This window comes from Taeniopygia guttata, chromosome 1A (genome assembly GCF_048771995.1).
Source record: "Taeniopygia guttata chromosome 1A, bTaeGut7.mat, whole genome shotgun sequence".
NCBI lineage: Eukaryota > Metazoa > Chordata > Aves > Passeriformes > Estrildidae > Taeniopygia > Taeniopygia guttata.
Genome location: NC_133025.1, coordinates 57030814 through 57055405, shown reverse-complemented (window position 1 = coordinate 57055405; position 24592 = coordinate 57030814). Strand labels below are relative to the sequence as shown.

At 37.8% G+C, this 24592-nt stretch overlaps 1 protein-coding gene across 5 annotated transcripts in view; it reads left to right on the top strand.

Annotated features, from left to right (window-relative positions):
- DGKI (diacylglycerol kinase iota) overlaps positions 1-24592 on the top strand; it is a 196215-nt gene that overhangs the window by 121540 nt on the left and 50083 nt on the right. For all 5 annotated transcript variants that reach the window (XM_030263299.4, XM_072923536.1, XM_072923537.1 and 2 more), the window contains 4 exons: positions 9064-9164; positions 18553-18632; positions 20468-20512; positions 23522-23591. In XM_030263299.4, coding sequence (XP_030119159.4) covers positions 9064-9164; positions 18553-18632; positions 20468-20512; positions 23522-23591 — 296 coding nt within the window. The remainder of the gene's footprint in view (positions 1-9063; positions 9165-18552; positions 18633-20467; positions 20513-23521; positions 23592-24592) is intronic.

Sequence of the window (24592 nt, the reverse complement as noted above, 5' to 3'; positions counted from 1 at the left end):
AAAAGCAGCAGTGCCCGATTTTGTCCAACCACAACTCCTTAATCTTTAGCGAAAGCTAGAATAAAGTAAAGGGCAGCCCTGGGACATCTTTTTCTGCACTGAAGGAGACTAATGCAAATGTAAAAAATGAATTCATGGTATTTAAAACTGATAATTAGCATGGCTTAGGTTTGGATTTTTAGGTCTGAATTTAAACTGTGGTAGGGAAATACAGATCTGAAGTACATGCCAATTGTCAAGGGGATATTCTTTGCGGATGAGCTTGATTTAAATGTGCCATGGTACACTAAATTGCTGTCAGAGTCCTTTGATTTGGCTGAGGTATTTTTCTGCCGATCTATGTCTTGGGAAAATGCAAATGATCTGTCAGGAACTGTAGTTTCAGCTTCACATATCAGAAAATGTGTGTGTAGATATTTACATCTATTTCTATATATATCTGTGTATGTGCTTTGTTCTGAGGTGTTAAAAAGGAAGGAGAGAGGACTTGAATCTTCTTCTACTGTGATAAAAAGTAAACTTGTTAAAGGTTGGCTTGTTAAAGGTTAAAATCTAGGAAGCATATTAGTATTTTAAGAAGTTCATTCAATATGATGCTGATTGGTAGTATTGCATAAGTGAAGAAATTTCTAATTAAATATGTTTGTCTATTTTTTTAAACTTGATCTCTAGGATATAACTCCTTGTTCTGTTGGAATCTTCCAGAAAGCCTTGTATTAGATTGAACATGATAGATGAGGGGTTTTTTAATGACTATCATTTGAATGTTAGATGTGTGAGATAAGTCAGTGGATCTGGAGCTATCCTTAATTACTAGATAGTTCTTCTTGAGCTCCTTGCCAGGAGAGCAATTAGAAGATTATCTTGGTCACAGAAATGCAGAGTTGTTATTATTGTTGGCTTTGATATTATTGCCAGATAAGAAGTGGGCATGAGTAGAAAAAGACTTAACTTGAAGAAGTTTTACACTATTTCTGTAATTTTTTTGTCCTGATCCTCTTTTTTTTTTTTCTGTGGGTGTTTTTTTTTCTCCTTGAAACACTTGTTGGCTAAGTTCTCACTCCTGTTCACCACTGTTGATAACAGTAGTATGAGAAAGAGACAACACAGCATGGTTTTCTGTGACTGAGCCAAGAATGTAGTTGTTGTGAGCTATAGCAAAAGTTATGGGGAATAAGAAAAGAAACTGGGGTTCAGGTTTTCCAGGAATAATTTTCTCATCAGTAGCTCCTGCATAGTATATTCCCCAGTAAGTTTCAGTTAATGAACACTTCCTGAATTGCAAAACATATTTTGCTCTCACTGACTTTTAGTTTGGGTTGAGGGAGAACATCCTGCATAATGGAAGAGAAAGAAGAGGGAAGAGCTTCTAGATAAAACACATTTGATACATTCAAGAAAAAGAAAGGGATCATTTGAATATAAACACTAAAGGTGAATTCATATAAACACTAAAGGTGAATATAAACACTAAAGGTGAATATTAATAAGATGCAAGTTTCCCTAAGGTATGAACAAGAGGAATGGAAACAGCAACTTTGTCATTGTAGATACAAAATCTCCAGTAAGGTTATTTTTTTCTTAAACAGTAATTAGTTGGTCAACCCTTGGAGACAATTCCATCCATCTGGATTTCAACTTTGATGTTTGTTTGCATTTCTGGACCTGCTTCCAAAGTCTGTGCCTTAAAATGTTTCAGTGCCTGTGGAAGAAATTCTGGGATTCCTTGTCTTGTATATTTATGTGCTGAGCTTTTCACTAGTGCTCACTTGTGTCCTTAGAAAGCTCCTGTGTGCCACATAGCAGTGATTTTCCCCATTTGCATGTCTTCAGTTGCTCTTGGCTTCCTAATGTGAGCTCAGAGCTCTGCATGTCCCTTCATTCAACTTTTATGTGACACATTCCTTTTGTTTCTGTTTAAATGTCGTGTGTCTTTCTCTTTTTCTTCTCTTCCACTCTTTCTCTGTCTCTCTCACCTTTGTTTCTTGTCTGTCCTCACTGTGTGCTGTTTTTCTCCTGGCCACTCATTTCCTGCTGCCTTGTAGTATCCATAAAGTGCAGTCTGCTGACCTGAGGAGAGTCTCGGCTCCCCCCGATTCCTTCACTGTGTGAGTATCTGGCTTTTTTCTTCTCTGTAAGTTCCCCAGCCTTTTGTTATTACCCTGTGTCATCCACCTGAGAGATGGGGCAGTAAAATCCAGTGACAAATGGGAAGAGGGAGCTGAGATGACAGCATGACTGATGGGCACCGTTGCCAGGAAGGGCACAGTTCCACAGTAGCCAAGTAAGGTGAGCAGGACATGACTGGTGATGGTGACCAGGTTCAGCCATAAGCCAGCTCCCCAGACATCCATGGCATCAGGCACATCTGAAGTTTAATGCCAGACACCATTCTTGGAAAGAATTGAGATGAGATCTTTTCAATCCAACACAGGAGGTTTCCTCTGAACATGAGGAAAAAATGCTTTTTGGGTTGACAGAGCACTAGCACGGATTGCCAAGAGAGATTCTGGAATCTTCATCCTTAGTCACAATCAAACCCTGCCTGGACATGGTCCTGGACAGCCTGCTTTAGGTACTCCTGCTTGAGCAGGGGTTTGTACCAGATGACCTCCAGAGGTGTCTTCCAGCTTCAACCATTCTGTGATTCTGTGAAATTTCAGAAACCTGCAAGTACTTCATTGTTATTTTGGAAAAAGATGTCCAGTTTGGTGTGCCTTTTCTGTGGGTCCATTTTGCTGTATTCTGCTGACAAGCATAAAGTAATGAAATCAACTTTCCTCACCAATTCAGCATCTAAATCAGCCTCAAGAAAAAAGTTGAGGTAACCCTTATTTCTTACAGAGAACATTGAGCTGTGTGTCTAAGAGAACAAGTACTATTTCCAAGCTCAGGGATATCCCTTGGAAAATGACCTCCAAGTTTTGATGCAGTTCATTTTAATGTACCATTTGATATCAGCTGTCAGAATAAAGCAGGGAGAGAAAGACTTGCAAGCCCCAAACTAATTTGAAAGTCAAAGTTGTTCTGTATCTTAAAATCCGTAAAAATAGATTAAACATGCTGCTGCACTGGGGCTGTCAGTTAATGTGTCTGGCAAATTAAAATAAGGACCCATGAGGTAACAGGGAAATTTGATTTGGATTATGATGGCTTTGAGATTCAAATATTGCTTTGTTTTTTTCTTGTTGAACAAAATAGAAGCAGTCTGAGTTCCAGGTAGTACTGAACAGCAGGGCAGATCCTACTGAGACCTGGTGATGGATTATAACCCGTCTTAGATAAATGTCAGGATTTCTGCAGCAGGAGATGCATAGGAATTTGGGGCAACCAATTTATAAGGCTCATATGCTCTTATTTGGAAGAGACAGTAGAACTGTAGTGTGATCCATTGCAAATGCTTATACAAGGCGTGTAAGTAGATACAAGTGTTGTATTTTTGAGGGTCTTTTAAAAGGAAGGTGAAAACTTGCACTTTCCTGCTGAATGTTCAGAGATGAGAAGATGCATATGTGAGAGTACATTTGTCTTGTGTTGTTGATGCAAAGGAATGCTGAAAATTACCATTGAAAAAGAAGATATTTACTTGTGTCTATCCTACAGCTCTTCTACAAGTGCAATAAACACTATGGGTAGGCTGTAATTATTTTTTCAATTACAAAATCTGCAGAAACGAAAATACAGATATCACTGCATTGGTAAATACTACTCATCTATGGAGTTTGTGGTAATGATTGCAGCAGAGTATGTGTATAAAACCTCTGTGAGTAAAAAGACGGTAATAGAAAATATTTTTGCTTTCAGAGGTTCGAATGCCAAACAAAATCAATTTTCTCAGGCTGAATATGGTTACTGTCTCTAAGAGGAGAGTCCAATAAAGAACAGTAAGGTGTTCTTTATTAGAAATAAAGTAAGCAAGGTGTAAGGGAGAAAGTGGTAGAAAGTGAACTGTTCTCCAAATGCAGAGTGAAGGGTGAAAATGCTTAGAGATATCTTCTCCTATTTTTCTGAAACATGATTTATAGGGAATTGAGTCTCCTAATTTCTTCATCAGTTTTTCCTGTTTAACTTGTGGGTTTCTGAAGGTGAAGCTGTCCTGTGTTCTCTGGCAGCCCAGAAAGCCAACCATATCTTGGGCTGCACCTGAAGCAGCGTAGCCAGCAGGTCCAGGGAGGTGATGCTGCCCCTCTATTCTTTTTTTTTCTTTTTTTTTTTTTTTTTTTTTTTTGATTTATGGCAAGAATAATGTTTCGGCTGTTGCTAAGTAGTGTTTATCTCAAGTAAACACTATTTGCAGTGTCACACTCTGCTGCTGAGGAGCTGCACTCAATGATGGGAGAGAGTGGGGTCAGGTAAGCTGAACACAAACTGGCCAAGGGGATGTTTCACACCAGAGAAGGTCATGCCCAGTATGTAAACTGGAGGAGTTACCTGGGAGGTGTCTGACTGCTGTTTGGGGATATGCTGCATGGTGAGCAGTTGTATTGTACATCAGTTTTTTCTCTTGTGTTTGTAACTCTCTCTACTCCCCACTTATTATTATTACTATTATTATTATACTATTTTGTTCTATCATGAAATTCTTATCCCATCTATGAGGTTTATCTTTTATTTCTAATGATTCTTCTAACTAAGGGGACTGTCCTTTGGTCCAGCACTCTATGACATGGCTGCTCATCTAGCTCAGATTCCCAAAGGAAAGGAAAAAAATATATGGAAGAGCTTATAATTTCAAGGGGTTGTTTTGTTTGGTTGGTTTTTTTTAGGTAAAGAGCTTAGCAAGAGCTTCACCTTAAAATAGTAGGGAACACTTGTGAAGCATTGAAATTTGTCCACAGAAAGACTGGATGAATCTGCTCTGTTGTGGCAGTTCTTATGTTTCAAGTAGATAGATGCTGTCAGAAACTTATTTTTAATGTAACATTTTTCAAGCTCTGTCAATGTGATCTTGAAAGTAAGGTGAATTCATTTTTCTCTTTTTGCTACAGCTTTCCTCTTTCCAATTGTTCTAAATGCCAGAACACTTAATTAATTTTTCATGTTTATTTCTTCTCTAGGAGACAGGTAATTCATTAATCATTCATTGTCACTGCAAACATCCCCTGAAAGACTGATTTTTTTTTTTTTACTCAAGTATGTTTTGTATGGGGGAACTAGGCTTCCTTTTTTGTTTACTGAATCATGTTAAAATCTGTGTGTAGGATGATGTAAGGCTGTATTCTTGAAGATCTATCAGAAATTCGTCACTGGATTCTGTAGAGTTGTTGGACTGTTTATTCTTATTACTCCTTTCTCTGTGTGTAGGATGATGTAAGGCTGTATTCTTGAAGATCTATCAGAAATTCGTCACTGGATTCTGTAGAGTTGTTGGACTGTTTATTCTTATTACTCCTTTCTCTGTGGAGACATGAAGTGTAAGAAATAGTTCACTGGGTTCATAAATAATTGAAATAGGAATTGGGGTATTTATAATTTTACAAGTCTGTCTCCCCAGCTGAATCAAGCTGGTGGCATGGCACAAGGGTAACTGTTTGCTGTGCAGGAGTGCCAGGCTTGGGCAGGACCCAAGCTTGCTCTGCCTGTGCTCTTCCCTGGGTGACTGGGGGCAGGAGCACGTGTCCTAGGAAAAACAGCTGTGCTCCAAGTGAGCTGTCTGCCATCCTCTCACCTGTTGCTGGACGATTAATAGGGGTGAGAGGAGGAAGTCACAACTTCATCAATAGCCAAGTATGTTTTCTAGATGAAAGATCTTGGAGAAGATTCATGTTTAGGTTTGCGCTTAAATGAAATCATTACAAATAATAAACATGAACAAACAGAATGTTTTATTTGACATCAATCTTTATTTGCATCCTCATGAAGCAAATGACATTTAGGATTTAATTCTGTGGATTGATGTGTTTGTGGAATGAGTTCTTAATTAGATTCTTTAGGGAGGTAATGGAGTTCATTCATCTGTATGTTCAAATACTTTTTGTTGACTATGTAATACACCATTTAAAAGATAATTGTTAAAAGGTAAGTAATTTAGGTTGAATTAAAGTGCAGCAATCTCCCCAAATTTATGTATAAATTTCTGCTTTATGTGGAAAGCTTTTCTTCCTCTCCTTGCTGTTAAGGAAGTTGTTTTACGCAGTATTCAGAGACATCTATTTCTATTAATACTGTACTAATGTTTGTGTTCAGTGACATTCATCACCCTGTTATTTGCTTTTACATGGACATGTTTATGTATTTAATCTTTCTGGTTTCTGGATATACTGAGTATGTCTTAACAAAGACAAATTGATCTATTTGTATAATAATATGGAAGTATTATTATACATTCCACTAAATAATAGTGGAAGTATTCTGCTCAGCTGCATTAAATAATTTTGTGAATGAATGAGTTAATTAGTTGGACTGACGAAGACAATATACCCTGGTGTCAATTGCTAGTCTGATAGCATAAGAAATGAGTATTCAAATAGTTAGGTTTAGAATCAAATTTATTTTGAATAGGTAATAAAATTTAATGACACGATGTGTCAGCCAATGACTATTATAAGAGAACAAAGGGTGTTTGCAAAGAACTGATGAACAAAACCATCAAGCTTCAGTTGCTGAATAAATGTCTCTTTTGTGTATGTGTCAATACACACATGGTTTTAGGAGTGTGTAGATTTGTTTACTTGTGTTATGAAAATGCTACTTGTGACTGGACCTGGCTAAGTGTATAAATCTCTACCCTCTAGAAAGGGACTCCTGGCATTGTTATTTCTGGTAATAGTTTATTTTCTATAGAAAGTTACTGTTTCCAGGTTACATTTTTTTCACTAAGATAGCTAAACTTTTCAAATGGACAAGAGGCCAAGTTCTGTTTCTCTCCAGTTGTACGTTTTAGTACACAACCTGTTTATGTAATGGTTTTAGCCTGTCTTTATTAAAATGGTGTGAGAGGAGGGCAGAACAGAATACCAAGGTCTGGTACTTGCCTGTTGATTGCCTTCCTACACTGGACCTGCTCCTATTGCTCCTCAGAAAATACATCACACTTGAGATGGTGTGCTTGTTGCTCCTGCAGAAGCAAAGTCAGAGATATACAGTGCACCTATATATCAAAAATTACATTTTTCAAAAGCATGGGAAGTGTCCTCCTAAACATTTTCTAATTAAAAGAGAATTTTGGAGAGTGGGTTTGTGGTTCTTGGAAGAAAAAATATATTCTAGATTTGCTCTTAATTTTAGATATTTTTCTTCCTCCAGCTCTGCAAAGAAAAAAAAAGGAACTTTTTCACTTCTTTTCAGGTGAAAGGATTAATTTGACTCAGAAGGTGATACTGCACATGCAGTAGATTACCGTCGGCTTCAAGCTAAGAAATAACATTTGTTTTCTTCCTTACATGGCATTAGGTAGTGAGTCAGCAAATCTACAGAAGTCAGTGTTGTCTTTCTCTCCCCTTGGTGTCCAAACACCATCCTGTTCTCACAGGTAGGTTGGAAGGGAGGCAATCAGCCAAGGTTTGGCAGATGTTGGTGTGAGGTCATCCTGTTTTCCTGTCTTTCCTCTCCTGCTTTCATGAGATACCCAGATTATTCATTGTGATAATGAATTTGAAATGAGGTCCATTGTGATAGGACATAAGTCTACCACTGATTAATTGATGACTTTAGTGAAGAAAATTCACATTTGTACCAGTGTTTAAAAATGAGGTAACATTTGTGAGATGTGCCTTGTTCTTCACTAGCAGTGCAAATGCTATGAATCAAATAGTTTAAAACTGAGACAAAATAAAGAAGCAAAGCTGTTTATTTATGATAGTACACAGCATTATGACTTTGAAAAGGCAATGTGTACTCTGTCTCTCTCTCTGTCTCTCTCTCTGTCTCTCTCTCTGTCTCTCTCTCTGTCTCTCTCTCTGTCTCTCTCTCTGTCTCTCTCTCTGTCTCTCTCTCTGTCTCTCTCTCTGTCTCTCTCTCTGTCTCTCTCTCTGTCTCTCTCTCTCTCTCTCTCTCTCTCTCTCTCTCTCTCTCTATATATATATATATATATATATATATATAATTAATCAATATTACTGTAGGCAGAGTCCTAGTAGTAACAAGATTAAAACAGAAAATATAGACAGTCTTTTGGTAAAAGCACAAAATGAGTAATCTACTTTTAACTGACCTGGGCCTGAGTTCCTATAGGACAGACATTTGCTATGTGCATTATTATACACAGATTGTCTCTCTTCTTTAAAAGTGGAAGATGCAAGTGTGGCTAAATTAATTTGCATACAATCTAGCTAAACTAAAAAAAATAAATAATAGGTTATGTGAAAGTATAAACTAGTGTGAAATGAAAAAGAAAGCTTTTCTGGACAAATTTCTATCCATATTTATGTGGATATTTCATATTAAATATATGAACACTAAATTTCTACATACTGACCTACTGAGTCTTTCAAAATTATCAATAGTTGAGGTATCTAAATCAGACTAAAATCTGTAAAAGTGAGGCTGCCATACTGTTACTTGCTTTTAAAAGTCCTCCTGGGTTCTGAGTATTAGACTCACAACTATCAAAATCTGGTTCTTAGCCACATTTTTGTTGACTGTTTCTCAGACCTGAGATGCTGAATTGGGATCCTTCGGTAATGTGGTGTACATGCTCTCATGAGCAGAGGTTGTCATGTGATACTTCCAAAGAAGCATCTTTCCATCTCTTGAAATTCAGGTTGGCAGATCTATCTACTGGCTGTGGTAGGGCTCTGGGAGTCTACACAGAGTCCAAGTGGGGAAGGGTGGGGTAGCTACATAGGGGTGTAAGAATTCAGAAAAAACTTAGCAGTTTTGGGTCACACAAACAGCAAATGGGATTCTTGATCTTGCTTATTATTTAAGGTGTAATGTCTATGCTGTTGTGCAGTAGAAAGTCATGATTTTAAATGCAGGAATAGGCCTGTGGGGACTTGGCTCACTTTTGAAGAGGCTTGTTCATTTTCTTCTTTCAGGGAAGATTGAAATCCCTTCATATCCTGTTTTCCTTTGCTCTTCCAGGGAGCACTTTGTCTAAAAAGCTTTTTTCTTTTCTTGCAGCCCTCATTCCATCCCAGATCGCCTGAGGATCCGAGTGAACAGGATTAATTTACAAGAATACGAGGGGCTGCATTACGACAAGGAAAAGCTCCGGGAAGCTTGTAAGTTGGAAGAAGCCAGATTGTAGCTGCTTTTGGTAGAACATTCTGTATAAATCTTACATTGACCAAAACAACCCCTACCCCAAAAATAACAACAAAAACCCCCAAACACAATCAAGTACACATTTTTGGATGAGTAATGTAGAGAGTGTGCTCATCTATATATGTGCATATGTACAAATGTGTTCTCTCTATATAAATATCCTCCATAAAGATAATGTATAGAGATTCCACCTGCATTCTTATTTAACTATGTTTCTGCCCTCTGATGATATTTACTGTAAAATAAGTGTTTTCACACTGAGTATTTTTTATTCATGTCTTTCCTGTTGGTTCTACTGGATTTCTGGTATATGAAACTACCAGATTTTAGATTAGCATCAGATTTCAAACTGAGTTGGAGACGATGATATATTTGATATTGAGTATGTGCACTGACCTGGAACATGGTTCTTGCACAGGTACATTTATCTTGGGGAACAAATCTGGGTTGCTTACCCTCTTATTCTTTACCAGCCTTCAGTTTGCCATTTCAGAGAATAATCACTGTTTTGTTTCCTCATGTAATGGTTTAATTGCTGTGTTTAAGGGTAAGTCAAAAGCAGACAGTGGTTGCTTTGGCAACATTGATGATGACAATCTGAACTTAAAAATGGAATTCCTTTCCTTAGTGACACACAGAGTCATTAATCAATGAGGGACAGGGCTGCTTGTGATAACAATTTAATAGTCTTGTTATGCATCTGGCTCATTATTCATATTAAATTACAAGCATGAGTGTTTGTTGTGCAACAGAGCTTCAGTTCCCTCTGCAATACAGAGTGCTTTGGTAATTACAGGATGACAATCTTTTTAATTGGTTTGCTTATCTTATTGTTGGAAGATAGTTAAACTGTTTCGATTTCACTCTTCTAGTCCTATGCCTCCTCAAGCTACTATCTCTCCTTAGAGCAAAAAAATTGAAATGGCTTAAATTTTAATATAGGTCTTGGCAGCCTTAACTGAAGGTAGTGGATTTTGGTCATATGTAAAGCAATCAAAGCCTTCTCCACTGGACTGAGAAGAATTTTAACAGGATCAGGATTATTCCTCACTGGAGGAGAACTTCAAGTTTCAATTGAGAGTTTGACTTGAGTAGATTTCAGGCCACACTGAACACACAACTCCCCAACACTGTCAGAAACAACTTAGTTCATTTGAGGGTTTCCCATCTGAGGAGAGCTATACTCATCCATCCCAAGTATGGATGAAAATTTTCTGTGTCTGTAGTTAGCATGTATTTTGTTCTTAGGAGCCATTACATGTTCTGACACAAAATATTCAACTTACACAATTGTCACTGAAGTGGTAATTGTGTATTTATGTTATTTGTCACCTGCCAAAATTCATAATGGTAACATTATAAGAAAATGCCAGCAACTGATCTTACATTTTAGTTTTAGCTTTCATATGGATTTGATCACTTATTAGGAGTGTGCTTAAGAGCTTATCATTCAAAAAACAGATGTTTGTCCATCAAGAGTTAAAATAATTGCTTTTGGTGGGTCATTTGTAATAAAACCCTTTTTGTCTTTGAAGTTCATGCATGATAATACTCGGGCTGGACTGCTTTCCTCAGATATTTTTCATTGAGTTGTTTTTCCTAAAAGTCCTCTTTTAACTGTCTCAGTAGTACTTGTGCATGAATGTTGTTACCTACTGTAAGAATATGAGAAAGCAGATATCACCATTATCCTAAAAGAGACCAGAAAAGATACTTCACCTGAGCCTTCCCAGTAGGAATGTCCTGTGAGAGGGCATGTAACTTGCACTATACACTGGTGGTCATAAGCCTGCTTCTCTGGTTATATAACTTCAAATTCCTTTTCTACTGGGGAGTTTCTACTGAAGAGGTGCTGGTTTCCTTCAACAGTACTGTAGCTCATGTGTGTGTGGATGTCTCACCACATGCTGGCAGGAAACAAGTTTATGTACTTGTTCAGGTTTTGGCAAAATACCTACAACTGAATCCAGAATGGTATACTTAATATCCATTCTCCATCCACAAGGACAGTTTGACCCCCACTAAATAATTTAAGAGCAAAGCAGAATCTCACAGCAATCTGAACAGGAAAAGGAAGCCAGCTAATAAGGAGTGACCCCTGAAGGAAAAATAGCAAAGGCCTGTTATGGATTTTGCCTGTTACATGTCTCCATAATACAGTTTTGAAAGCTCTGACCTCTCCGTCATAATCTGGATCATTTTAACTCACAGTAAATACAGTAATTCCCCTTCTTTCCTTGAAACACTGATTTGAATCTATCAACTATTTCACCCAAGATTGCCTTCCTGACATAGAGGAGTTCATCATACAAACTGTTCCATGAAGATTAATTGTCACTCTGCTGGAGGTAGACACCTCATTTTGAGAGCCTCCAGAACAATTAAAGAATGTCATTTTGTCCTTTGAAGGGCATGACTGTCCTTAGGTCATTCTCCTTCTGTTGTTTTCTACTTTTCTTTTCAATGCAGCTGGCATTTAACCAAGATGCTGTTTCTGAATTGTCCCTTTCTTCCCTCCCCTTGCTCCTTCTTTTCTTCTGTCAGGATTTCAGTATTGTGTGGGGGATGATTAATGATGGTACAGAGGGTGCTTATTGATCCTTCAGTGAGGAGGGATGAATGCTTCAATGCAGCATTTTAAGAAAGGGATATATGTTGACATTTTAGTTATGTTGTAATATTCTTCACTGCAAATGTAGTTGTCTTTTCCAACACCCCCTAATTCATGTCCTAAGCAGTTGTCACTTTAGTCACAAGCTTCACCATCTCTGGCCAATATGAGAGTTATGGTCATTACAATGAGCACAACTAAGATTATCTTACTCAAGAAGTGAGGTGGACTGATGTTTCTAGGTGGACAGAATTTATTTCCGCCTCTGCTGCTTGCTTGTCTTGTGTGCACTCTCTGGCTTCCTGTTATAGTGGGAAAGTGAGAGTCAAAGCAGCACTGTGGGTGAACGATTGAGTTGTTTTTAAGACAACAAAATCTTCCTGTGTGACACCCTATTTTCTCCTTTCCAATATAACTAAGAATTTCCTGACAAGGGAGGCATATGCAGAAACTAATTATGTTTAAAAAAAAAGCAACAAACAAATCAAACATAAGCTAGCTAGTGACCTAGTGATCTTCAGTGCTTCCTAGTTGCTCCTAGCAACACCATTCCAGATTTACACCATAAAATCATATCAGTGAAATAACTCGCCACAAGCAGCAACTGAACAGTTGCTGCTTATGGCGAGTTATTTTAATAGGGTATGTCAGCCCTTACTGCCCTTAACTTGTGTGTGCCCTAGCCATGGAGAATAATCTTAGCTTCCTCAGTGCTGCTAAGATTAAGGAGGAATCGTAACCAGTTGCAGTGATGACAGTATCAGAAATAACTCCCAGCCCTGTATCAGCTCTGGGTGTCCCATACTTCCTTTTACACAGAGGCAGCTGCTCCTTATGTCCTCTAGAAAAAAATAGCATACTAGATTCAAAAGAAATTTTAAGAGAAAATTTAGTCCCATATGCTTAATGATTGGACTGCCTGTTAACTAACAATCCTTTTCTGTGCAGCCTCCTTGCTCTGTGTGTGTGCATGATGCTTTAACAGGATGGGATCTTAACCTTGAATTCTAGTCTCTTTGATTATCTGTAGCTAAAGGTCTATAATGTGTGTGCCTCTAGTATCTGTGGGTTACCTGAGGGTTTTGGGGTCATCCTAGGAGTTCTTATCAGATACATGGGGGTGCACAGAGTGACAAGCTTGTGAGTCATTGTGATGTGTACATGTACAGTGATACTGTAGCTTCCTTATACCAGAAATGCACTTAGAAACCTTGGTCTAGCAAAGGCATTACGACTCTTTAACACTTAGGTATGTCACAGGTGAAGCTAATTTGGAGACTAGATCATGTGATTTTGAGCAACTAGCTAAGTAAGAAAGGGCCAACACTTAGGACTTGGTACTTATATCCTGAATACGTAATATAAAAGTCAGCAGGGAGCAGACTTCCTGATAAGCCACAAAGGAAATGTGCTTATATTGGGAAGCAATTTTGAGCTGGATGGATTTAGACGAGGCAGGCTGTGCAGCTACAAACCTTCTCTTTTGTCTTGTAAAGGATGCACCAATGGTCATGTATTTGTCAGGAGATTTCTTTGGGCACATCGTAGAAGCTCCATTAATGACAACATTTTTCTTCACTCTGCTTACAAGCCAGTGCCTTGCTCTAACAACTTTGTTTTGTCAATATGTGTTGTGTACACATAAGGTAATTTAGGCATTTCTTCATCATGATGATTTTTTAAGACCTGAAACTGAGAGAGATTGAATGGATTGCTTAAAGCCTCCCAGCTTTTAAGTGAAAGCAAGAGGATTAAAAGTCAGTAGTGAGTTAAATATTGGAAATTGTTATTGTCTGAGGTTGGGGAAGGAGTAAACCCAAGGCATTGATATTTCATATAATGAGGTTGTAGAATCATAGAATGATTTGAGTGGGAAGGGACTTTTAAAAATCATCGAATTCCAACCCTCTGTCCTGGGCAGGGACCTCTTCTGCTAGAGCAGGCTGCTCAAAGTCCCTGACCTTGAACTCTCCCAGGGATGGAGACATCTACCACTTATCTGGGCTACCCATTCCAGTGTCTTGCCACTCTCATTGTAGAGAATTTCTTCCTAATATCTATTCTAAATCTACCTTGTCTTGACACCTCACTCTTGACACCTCACAGGGCATATTCAGTGCAATCCTCTGCCTTTTGAGCTAGTGGGAAATTGTCATGTGTTAAATTTGTCATCTTCTTTAAACTAGAAGAGATGGGCATTTATATTTATAAAATTTATATTTATATAAAATGTATAAATTTATGAAAAAAAATTATTTACCTTAGAGAAGTGGGGAGAAGGAAGACTATTAAGTTCCTTTTTAAACTTTCCAGGAAATCACACTGCAATTGGCCTTTCTTGTGTAGGTTTTTCTGTGAGGTTCTTCTGTCCATATTCTACTTGCATGTTTCCTCAGTGCTTTTCTGATTTGATTTCCTCTTACTTTTTAAGTCCTGGCTGTCCCCTTTGGATAACTCATCCCACACACATCCTTCCTGCCTTAGTCTCTCTCTGCAGACCTCACAGTGCAGATTCCTGCTCTCTCTCTTTATCCTAAATACATTATTCATTGTTTATCCAGATCTCTGCTGTCAGCTCTTAGTCCCAATATCCATCACAAGCCAGCTTCAATTCCCAGCTCTTCAAAATTTTTTTTAATAATCTGTTGCTTTTTTGTGTGGTGTTTGGCACAGTTTCTCTCTTCCTTTTACTTGGGCAGCTTCTTCCCTTTTGGCAGGATATTGGAAAAATCACTGAGAGATTGGAGGGATTTGATGGTGTGGTTTAATCTGATAACCTCCAGTGTTTTGCCTCCTTATATGTGAGGATTTTGCAAGTGAGCTAAAAAACCTAGTAGCCAATGAACCTAGGGAGAACTGAGTTTTCTCAGTATAATAAGAAAAGGGATCTGAAGAGACACATAGCTTAGATTTGTGTGGTAAAAAAAATCCTTTTGTACAAACTCAGTTTTATTAAAACCATACTGGTGAACGAAGCCATACCTCTTAACATAAATGCCTGAATATTTTATAATTCTCTATCGTGTATTTGCTTGGTCCTTCATATTCTTAATATCAGTGGAAGCCCTTCAGGAAAATGGCTTTCTTATGACATATTCAGTGGTGAGGGTCCTTTATTTGTTACATTAAACATTTACAGTCCAATGTGTAATCTCCCCAGTCCCCCGAGGTATGTCAGAATCAGAATGAGTTTTCCTGGCATTCACATCTACTGTAATGTTCTCTCTCAAGGCTGTTTTGTTTGTAATTTGAGTGGGTTAATCATGGTATTAAGATCACAAATTGAAACATTTCATAACAATAAACAGGAAATTTAATTGACTTTTATAATATATATATGTATGCTTGGGCTTCCTTCATTTGTGTCCTCAATACCATTAAAGGGTTCACTAGCCTAGGTATTCAGCATAATGGGTACTTAATAGGTGGAAGATTTGTTAGTTGCTTATAAATTCCATAACTAATTTCATTAGGACTTAGAAAATCACTCCTAATTTTGCAGTTAATTAGAACACCAGGCTGGCCATATTGCTGCATCTGCCTAACCTTCCTCCTGCTGATCCTTGGTTTTGGTTAGTGTTGCTAGGAACAAAAATATTTCTGCAGTACTGGTTCAGATTATGAAGCAACTGTGCCTATCTCATTTCCTGCTGTTCTTGCACTGCTGCTCATCACAACTGCCTGGACAAAATCCTTTTTCATCATCCAGGGAGCACAGAGGAACTGGGCGATGAATGCAAGTGGCCAGAAAAGCAGGCAGCTCAGGAGAAAAATATCTGGCACTTGAGTGCTGTGGCTTGGCTCACGGTCTGAGACTATCCCTTATTTTTGGCATAGTCACATGTGTGTGTTTATCCATATATTCACAGGAGTAGACAGTGTGTGGGTACATGGAAAGTTGTTTTGTAGTGACCATGCTCTTAATGTGTTTGCACTGCCACCTCTCTCCTGGCATATCCAGTAATCCCTGTGTGCCACAGCACAGTTCTGTCCACATCCTCATCCACACAGCAAATGTGGAGGCTCCTTTAGTCCTGGATGAAAGCGTCCACAAGGTTACTGTCTGCTATGCATGTTGGCTTGGCCTTTAATTGATTTATCATAAATTAACTAATTTTGCCTTTATTGCATGGTATTGCACTAAAATGAGCAGCAACCCCAGAGTTTCTACCCCATTATCAAGCACTAAGCATTTGCTTTTGTTTTAGAACATCAGCTATTGTGAAGCACTTTGTAAGTCTTGACTGTGTGGTGCATTTTGATTGTTTGTTGCGGTTTATGATAAAAATCAGGGCTGTGAACATTTTCCCTGCTGAAAGCCAAATGGGTTTTGCAAAAGGAACCAACCAAGCAACAAACAACAACAACAATTGGGAAGATACATTTTAGCCTATGTTGTAGTGTTATCCAGTAATGACTTTAAAAGCTTTCCAAAGGCCAGGAACCATATGGAATGGAACCTCACACATTACACCTTAGCTAGCTATTGACCCCAAAAGCCATAGATCATGCTAATTCATGATTTCCAAACAGTTAGTGCAGCACTTTTATTTTTAAGGACAAAGTTGCACAGCGCAGAGTTTCAGAACTGTTTTTTGACCACTAAGAATCAGTATCACATAATTTAATTATAATTTAATTAAAACTGTGAATCACTACTTCTTCAATCATTAGATGAGGCTCACAAAGTATCACCATTAAGATATCTATCGTATGCTAGTATTTTCTTTTTAGATATTTTGGTGGATTTCTTTAGAATTACAGATGTTTAAGGTCCTTCTCTTTTGGTTTGTCAGGAATGGTGATAGTTAAGGATTTCAATTCTGTTATCTGTGTTGTTTTGTCAGGTCAAAGCTTTAGTCCCCATTAAGTGTACAGAAGAGAGAAGAAGGTGATGGTCTGTGAGTCTGTGCTGTAACTCTCTAGTGCTCTGTAGATGTTGGAGGTGTAGCCATGTCTGCTACAATTCAGTTTTTAGTGCTATAAATGAATTTAACAAATGCTTCTTTCAGTTAGGGCTGCAAAGGGATCTGTTCAATTGAATCTAGATAGCCATTAAGAAGTCTCTGCAAAGAGCTTAAGGGGCTCCTGCCAAAACAAGTTAACCAATAATAAACACTAAGCAAAGAGAATCAGTCTGTAACCCAGAGCACTGGAGTGTTTGAAGCTATTTCTGACCCTCCTTCCACTTGCTTTTGTCTCAGTCTCTGTTCTGTGGCGAAAGAATCTCAGAGGTCTCCATCCACTGTTTCCACCTGGCCCTTCTGAAAATGTGCAGGGGGACTGTCATCACTATTGGATATCAGTGTTGTTTCAGGAGATGTGTGACCTCGTCCTTCCTGCCTATTCCTTCTTTATATTCTTGTTCTCACTCCAACATTTTTTCCCTGCCTCCTGTTTTCCTGGCTCTGTAGCTCTTCTGCTGTTTAATTTGCTTTCCAAACACAATTCCTGCAGCATTGCTGAGCCCTGTGCTGGCCTCTGAGGTCCACAGTGACTTTGACTGCAGTAGGTGCTCCCCAGCTCTTCTCCCTGCAAACCACTGAGCTCCTCTTTGTGCTTCAGGCTTTGGTGGGCCAGAAAAATAGGAGCTCTCTTCCCCGATATCTTTTAGCACTGTCTTGTTCTCTTACCAGAATGAAGAACTTGTAAGTATTTAAATACATCTCTCCCACTTAATCAACTTCTTTTCAACAGCAGGAAGGGTTGCAGCACAGTTGTGTTTTCCGTTTATCTCAGAAACCTTGGTGATTTTATGTTGCTTCTCATTATCCAGTTATCAAAATTGTTTATGAGTTAATATTCTGTTCTGCTTCTGGAATATTTCATGTGAGGATTTATATATCTTTCCCGCTGCTCCCATAAATATTTTGGCCATTATTTGATTAAAGACACTTCAGGGAGAAAAAATTAACTTAATTCATTGATTCACTTTCACAAAATCAGGTACTCAAGAGTTTTTACTTGTTTTCTTTTTATTTAATGAGATCTTAGTAGGTAGCTCTCTTGGTACCTTTCTTGTGGCTCAATTTTTTCTCTTTTATTCTATTTTTTATTATTTATTGTTCTTTTTGTGATTTTGTTTTGGACTCTTTTTGGTGGCAAGAATAGAATGAATGTGGAAACCTCAATCTCCTGTTATTAAAAATTGTGCCCTAACTTGAAAAATTTTGCTCTATTTTTGCAAGTTATCTTTTTTTTTTCTGTCTGATTAAATATGGAAATGTGTCAATTCTGTGTGTAGATGGAATAATATCTGTTTTGATTTAAAAGCAGCCTTAGGTAAAAATAACCTGGTGTTGGATAGTTTTCCCTGAAATCAGGCTGTGATTTCCATTGTTTTAAACCTGTAGACTTTGAGTTCTGAGAATGAAATATCACTCTTATTTCAAGATACAAGGGTGCCTCCCATAACTCTTGTTCTGGGGTATGTTCCTTTGTTTTATGGATAATATTTGATGTTCAGATCTGAAAATTAAGTACTCAATTTAACTGAATATGTTTTAGCTTATTTCATGAAACCATGAAAGGTGGTTGAAGATGAAATATTTGATAATTATAAATGGGTGAAACAGATGATGAATAATATACTCCTGCTTTTACATAACTGTTAAGGTTTAGATAGCAGAAAACTTTCATGAGGATATGAAAAAAAAGTTGGAAGCCATTGCTAGTCTATTACAGTTTGAGAGACTTCATTTAAAGAGGTTTTTCTTTGTTTTTGACTTTTGCAGCCATTCCCCTAGGAATCATAGTTGTACGAGGAGATTGTGACTTGGAGACTTGTCGTATGTACATTGACCGTCTGCAAGAGGTGAGGCTTCTGTGAATTCAGGTGTCATTCACAAACCTATTTTATACTTGTTTCTCTTCTGAGTGCAGGGGTCTAATAATTTCAACAACCACATATCAAGAGTATTGCAATTTGCCTGCCATTGAAACCAAAACTCTAGAATTAAGATATGGTAATAAAAGGACTGAAAAATACTCCCTAAACAGGAAATTAAAAATCATACCTTTGATTCCTTTGAAATGATAACAGAATTGAAATGGATGGGTGTGTTTACTTCTCCTTGATTTATAATGGAATACTAGGACTTTCCATGTACCTTGTTGAAATTACATAAATTATGGATTAGAAAGTGTGTTATGCAAGGATAAACACTGTGGCATTTGAGTGGGTCTAATTATGCAAATGCCATTCTGTAATAATGGAGTAATATGAGACACCACTAAACACAGCAAATATCAGCTAGATATTTTCAAAGACACAGAAATGGGTGTTCATGCAGCTAACAAAACTTTTGCTCTTATTCTTGAACACCTTGCTTCATGAGAGTTCATTCTACAATACACTCTGGGAAATGCCAACTCCAAATGCCTCCTTACTCAAATAATTTTAAGTGTAAACCCCTTTAGTGATAAAACTAATGGATTTTCATTAATGTATTGTCTCTGATTTTTTTTAAATTTCTTAGTGATAGCTTTCAATAACATTTACAAGTCTGATGACATTACATTTATAAACAATTTATATATGAACATTTATAAGAATTTATAAATTGTTGGTCTAGTTTATGTAGGAACTATGAAGCTCATCCCTTCCATTGATCTCTTTGGGAGCCATTGACTTCCAATAGATTTTGGGACTCAACACTTGCAGTCTGACTATGAAGCAGTATCTCACTTCAGGCTTTCACTTCTCTGCATTTTAATCAGGATTCCCTTTATCGAATGCATTTCCAAACATTCAGATCTGGGGTGTGACTATTATTATCAGACATAAATCCATATTGTAAGGTGGTGCATATTTGAAGTATCCAGTGCAGTAAATTACAGTGAAATAATGATGATGATGATCTCATCAGATTAGAAATGTGATCTCACACTGAGTTCAGGCGGTTTTAGGTACAACCCCTGAAGGAAGCACATCTAGGTATTTTGGTTGAATTACTCATAGTGGTTGTGGAGGAGCTGTGTTTCTTCAACCTTTTGCAGGGTTTGTACTAATTTTTGCATGTGTGCCTGATTTGGCTCAGTCCAATTTGCTGGGATTAGAGATGCCAGGGTTTGCTGAGCTCTGCCAGTTTGCTGCTGGAGGGCAATGGTCTGCAGGCCAGGCTCTTTAGTAGACTATGTCATGTGCTGTAGCTATTTGACAAAATCTCTATTAAAATAAATGAGATGCCTGAACCCTGTTAAATGTCGAGATCATTCTGATATGACCTTCTTGGAGGGAGGTTGTCTTAAAATAGAGAGAACTGTCAGTGATTTTCTTTAGTGCATTAATCACTCAGAAATATTTGCAAAAGTGTCTTAAAGATTTTTGACATACTTTCATTAATTTTTTTTCTGATACTGTAAATTTAGACAAATCTTGGGACAAATAGATTTTTTAGCCTGATAAAGATACATTAGTGTGATCTCTTTTTGATATGTTTTTTTTGGGTCAAATGCATACAAATCTAAACTTTGAGTGAGCTTTCCTTGACTTTTCTGGGAGTTTTTTTTCATATGCTTAAAACCAGTGAAAAATATTTGCAAAATTATTTGTATTTGCCCAACCACTTCAGATAGTAGAGCTATAAACAGTTCTTGTTGTTGTTTCAGTCCTTTTCATCACTGCCATGTCTTTCATTTTCCTGCTAGGACCTACAGTCAGTAACCTCTGCTACACAGAGAGTTCATTACCAGGTAAGATAAACTTTCCTTTTAATATCAGAAAAGAAAGAGGCTTAAAAATGGGAATGACACTCTTTGCATTTGAACCCATACATTAGATAAATTTCTGATTATCTGATTTACCCCTAAATGTCGGAAGCTAGTTCTGCTTTCTCTTACAAAAGTTTTGTGGAATCACCTTTAAAATTAGCAAAGCTAATGATGCTAGTGGTATTGCAATAACACTGTTTTCCATATTGAAATGAATGGTAAAATGTGTCCTAGAGGACAAATGACAAAAGTAAAATTGTTTCTCTGTGAGCAATGACATGTTGTATTGCATAGCTCTTGTAATATAGTCTATCACTGAGGGGGGAAAAAGGTGTTTTAGCAGGTCCAGCCTCTTAATAATTCTGTACAGGACAGCCATCTACCTTTACTTTACATAATCTTCAGGATAATTTTTAGTCCATCCTAAGCACATATGTGTTTTCTGCATGAAATAAATAGGTTTTAGTTTAGGTGGATAGTTCTTAAAATTCTTAAAATTGGTCTCATTGTGTTTTACATCTTTATTCTGCAATTTATGCAATACAGAACTTGTCTTTTCAGTTGGAAGTATCATTCAAGAATGCATATTTCTCTCAGCAAAATAGTTTATTTTAGAGTGCTTAAATTGGAAGTAAATTGAGTGAGACTAACTCTACTGACTCCTGAAATGATCTGATATTAGCATGGAGACTTGGCACAAACCATGGTCAGTTGACATAGTGCTTAGGATCACAGGACAACTTTGCATGGTGCTGATAGCATCTTCCTAGAAATAACAATGCAGGTCTTGTTGGATCAGCAGGAATGAGTTCACTGAGAAAGAATACAGAGGCCCAACCTACAGGAACCAATTGTGGTGAAATTGCAGATAATTTATTTGGGGTTAATGATTACTCAGGGGATGCAGAATTCCAGTTTCATGAGAATGCCTGTTGATGCAATGACTGCAGACACTATAAGAAAATGCAATTTGGCATGTTTTCCTGGACCTGCCTCCTTTATATCAGTTGATGGTTTGTTTCTTTTTTTCCCTATCCAATGATAACTTTATATTCTTGGCATTTCCATCAATCATTGCCCTGGAATTGGGTTTTAGAACAGTGCTAGTGTCTAGCAAATTGACTAATAAACCAGCATGTATGATTCCGTTCCACTCATTATGAGTTAACCTAAGTGGCTGCTGACTGCTCCATGTGTAGGAAACTGCCTGAGGTAAAATGAAGAATGAAATCTGTGTATATGGGGAGATGTACAAGAGAGTATGAAATGTCAGAAATCAGCTCCATACTTGGCTCTAACCTCTGCTGTTACAGCAGTATATAAATTAGTTGCCTACTCATCTTCTCTAGTGCACAGCAGTGTGAAATCCCTAACATGCCATTCATTTTTTACGATGCCACATTTGAAATGCAACCTCTCTGTGTTTTGTCTTCAGCACTTGTTTGTCTAGTATTCTTGTTTTGTTTTTTCCCCTCAGTGGTTCATTTCTGCAAATTGTCTCATTAGGTTAATTTGAGGTTTGTTCCATATTTGTTGGTATCCCTCCACATATTACAGAAATGGGAAGAAGAGGGGGACAAAGGGCATGAATAGGGTGCTTGAGCTGATGGAATTGTCTTCATACCTCACTAATAAAGTGTCACGTGTACTTTTAAATCTCGTAAATGCAATTCTCTTGTGTGATTCCTCTGCAGTACAAAACATAGGCAGTCAGCAGAAACATAAGCAAACCCAGGTGCAAATGAGAAAAAATATACTGGAGTGTTTTCTCATTCTGTTTTGTTTCTCTAATGAGTTTAATGCTCACAAAATATTCTCGTGGGCCTGAAACTTTGCAAGCTAGTTCCATAGTTGAACTGTAATGAAGTCTTGGAGGGAGTATGTCACAATGTGCAATTTGTGACTCAAGTTGACATTTACCAGCAGTATTCCTATCTTCATCTTCCCAGCATTTTGTACTCTACGAATATTAATAATTTCTCCTCTTTTTATAAACTGCAGTTAGTACACACCATTGGATGTTTTCTTCCTTTTCTCCTTTGTGTTGCAGTCCCCTCCATTTGACACAGAGTGGACTAAATATTAAGACACATAAAGCTTTGTGCATGTAGATACAACGATGTCAGCAAGCCTAGTGGGTCTCAGAGATCCTTGATTTTCTGACAAATCCTTCAGTGGCAATACAATCAAACCTAAAATCCCACAAGTCTGTTTGCCTGTATTAGACAAAGCTGTGTTTTAAATCTGATTCTATTAAATCCCTGAGATGTGTTATTTGCTCCTCATGTACAGTCATAGTTCACTTAATGGGATGTTTTGCTGTCATTGTCTCCATCTCTGTGATGCACAGAGGCTGGATACCATAAGTTGTACATGAGAATAAGGTTTATGGGATCAAGTAAAGTCCTCCCTGTTGTTTTTACTTTTTTTTTCTGCCATGTGACTTGATATGCCCTCTGTGGTCTGTTGTCTAAAAGAGAAGTAAAAATTAATTTTGAGCCAACATGAAATGACAACATTTATGGATATGCTGATTGTACTGCTTAAGATGTGAATGAGGATAGAGTCTTTGTCTATACAAACTGTGTGTGCCAAAGATCCATGCTACTGTGTTTTTCCCTGTGAAAATATGTTTGTGTTTAAATGTTATATGCAGCAGATTTAAGAAGTTGGCTGACCATTCACTGGCAGCATGGAGCAGAGCCATGATCATCCTCTGCTCTCCTAGATCCCTTTTAATCCCTTTTGTCTCTCCAGTGAGGGCTAAAAACACATGGGATAGTCTGTTTGAGTCTTTGATAAGTACAGGTCAGGAAGAAGATTTTAATTTCTCCCCAGTAATTTCATTTGGTTCCTGGGTTATACAGATTTTGCACATTGTGCAATGTCAATAAAGCAAAAGGAAAAAGTCAAAGTCTAGCAAATAGTCCTTTTCAGAGAAGAAACAGTTGCTGGGATTTTTTAATAACGTAATTTTCGTGCCCTATCCAGGACCAGGAAAGCTCTTTCCCCAGAGTACTTTCTGTTCAGAGGCTCTCTCCTAGATGGTGCTTCCTAGATGGTAAGTGCATCTCCCTTCGTGCTGCCTGCTGCTGGAGGATGGCTCTGAGTGTATTACTAGAGAGGGGTAACTGTTTCTTCTCGTTACACTGAGCAGCTAAAAAAGGAGCTGAGTGCCCCCCCTTTTCCCTCTAAAAATTGAAAAGGCCCTTCATCTAACAATCAAAATACCTGCTGTAGCTTTTTCAGGCCACAGAGAGGCGTTCCCCAGAGTCAGGTTAGAAACTTGGTTTATCAGAGCCTCTGCTGTGGTGAGCAGACTATTGCATGCACTGCCCAAGCTCAGAGTGCAGCCAGTTGTGGCAAGTCACTGCTGCTGGTAAAGGCTGAGTTCTTTTCCCTGGTTTCTCTGCAGGAGCTGTAGTTTTTAGCCACTACATTGTTGAGGTGACAGAAAGGTTACCTCCCTTTCCTTGTAACTCTGTGCTGGAGAGCTGCACTTGTATTTGATCCAGACTTTGTCAAAGCAGGTGAATTATCTGGGCCTTACATCAGGCTCCAGGCACAGGAATTAGCAGCTGAAATGGATGGCATCTGCTTTTACAAAAGCTTCTGCATGGAGAGGCTTAAATTTTTAATGCTCAAAACAAAACAAAACTCTCCTAGGCAATTTCTAATCACCATTCCTTGTCTCTCATGAGGGACATTGATAAAAGCCATAGTGAGAATCTGTTTGGTTTTTGGAGAAAGCTGGTTGGGTAAATGTGTTCAGTTTTTGTCTTTAGTATTTGATATTCCAGTGAAGTGCCAAAACCTGCAATGCTACATCACTGTGCTCTTGTGTCAAAACTGCAGAGTGAATGAACCTGATTTCATTCACCCAAATAAATGCAAAGCAGATACAAAAAAAAAATCACATCTGGTGAAGCACATTGTAGATGATAAATACCTTTGGGGTTAGTAATATAAATTATTTGGCAATGACAAGATTCATAATACGTGCTTTATTTAGTGAATCCCCTTATTTTCATGTGTTTTTCATAAGTAGCATAAATTTTCCTT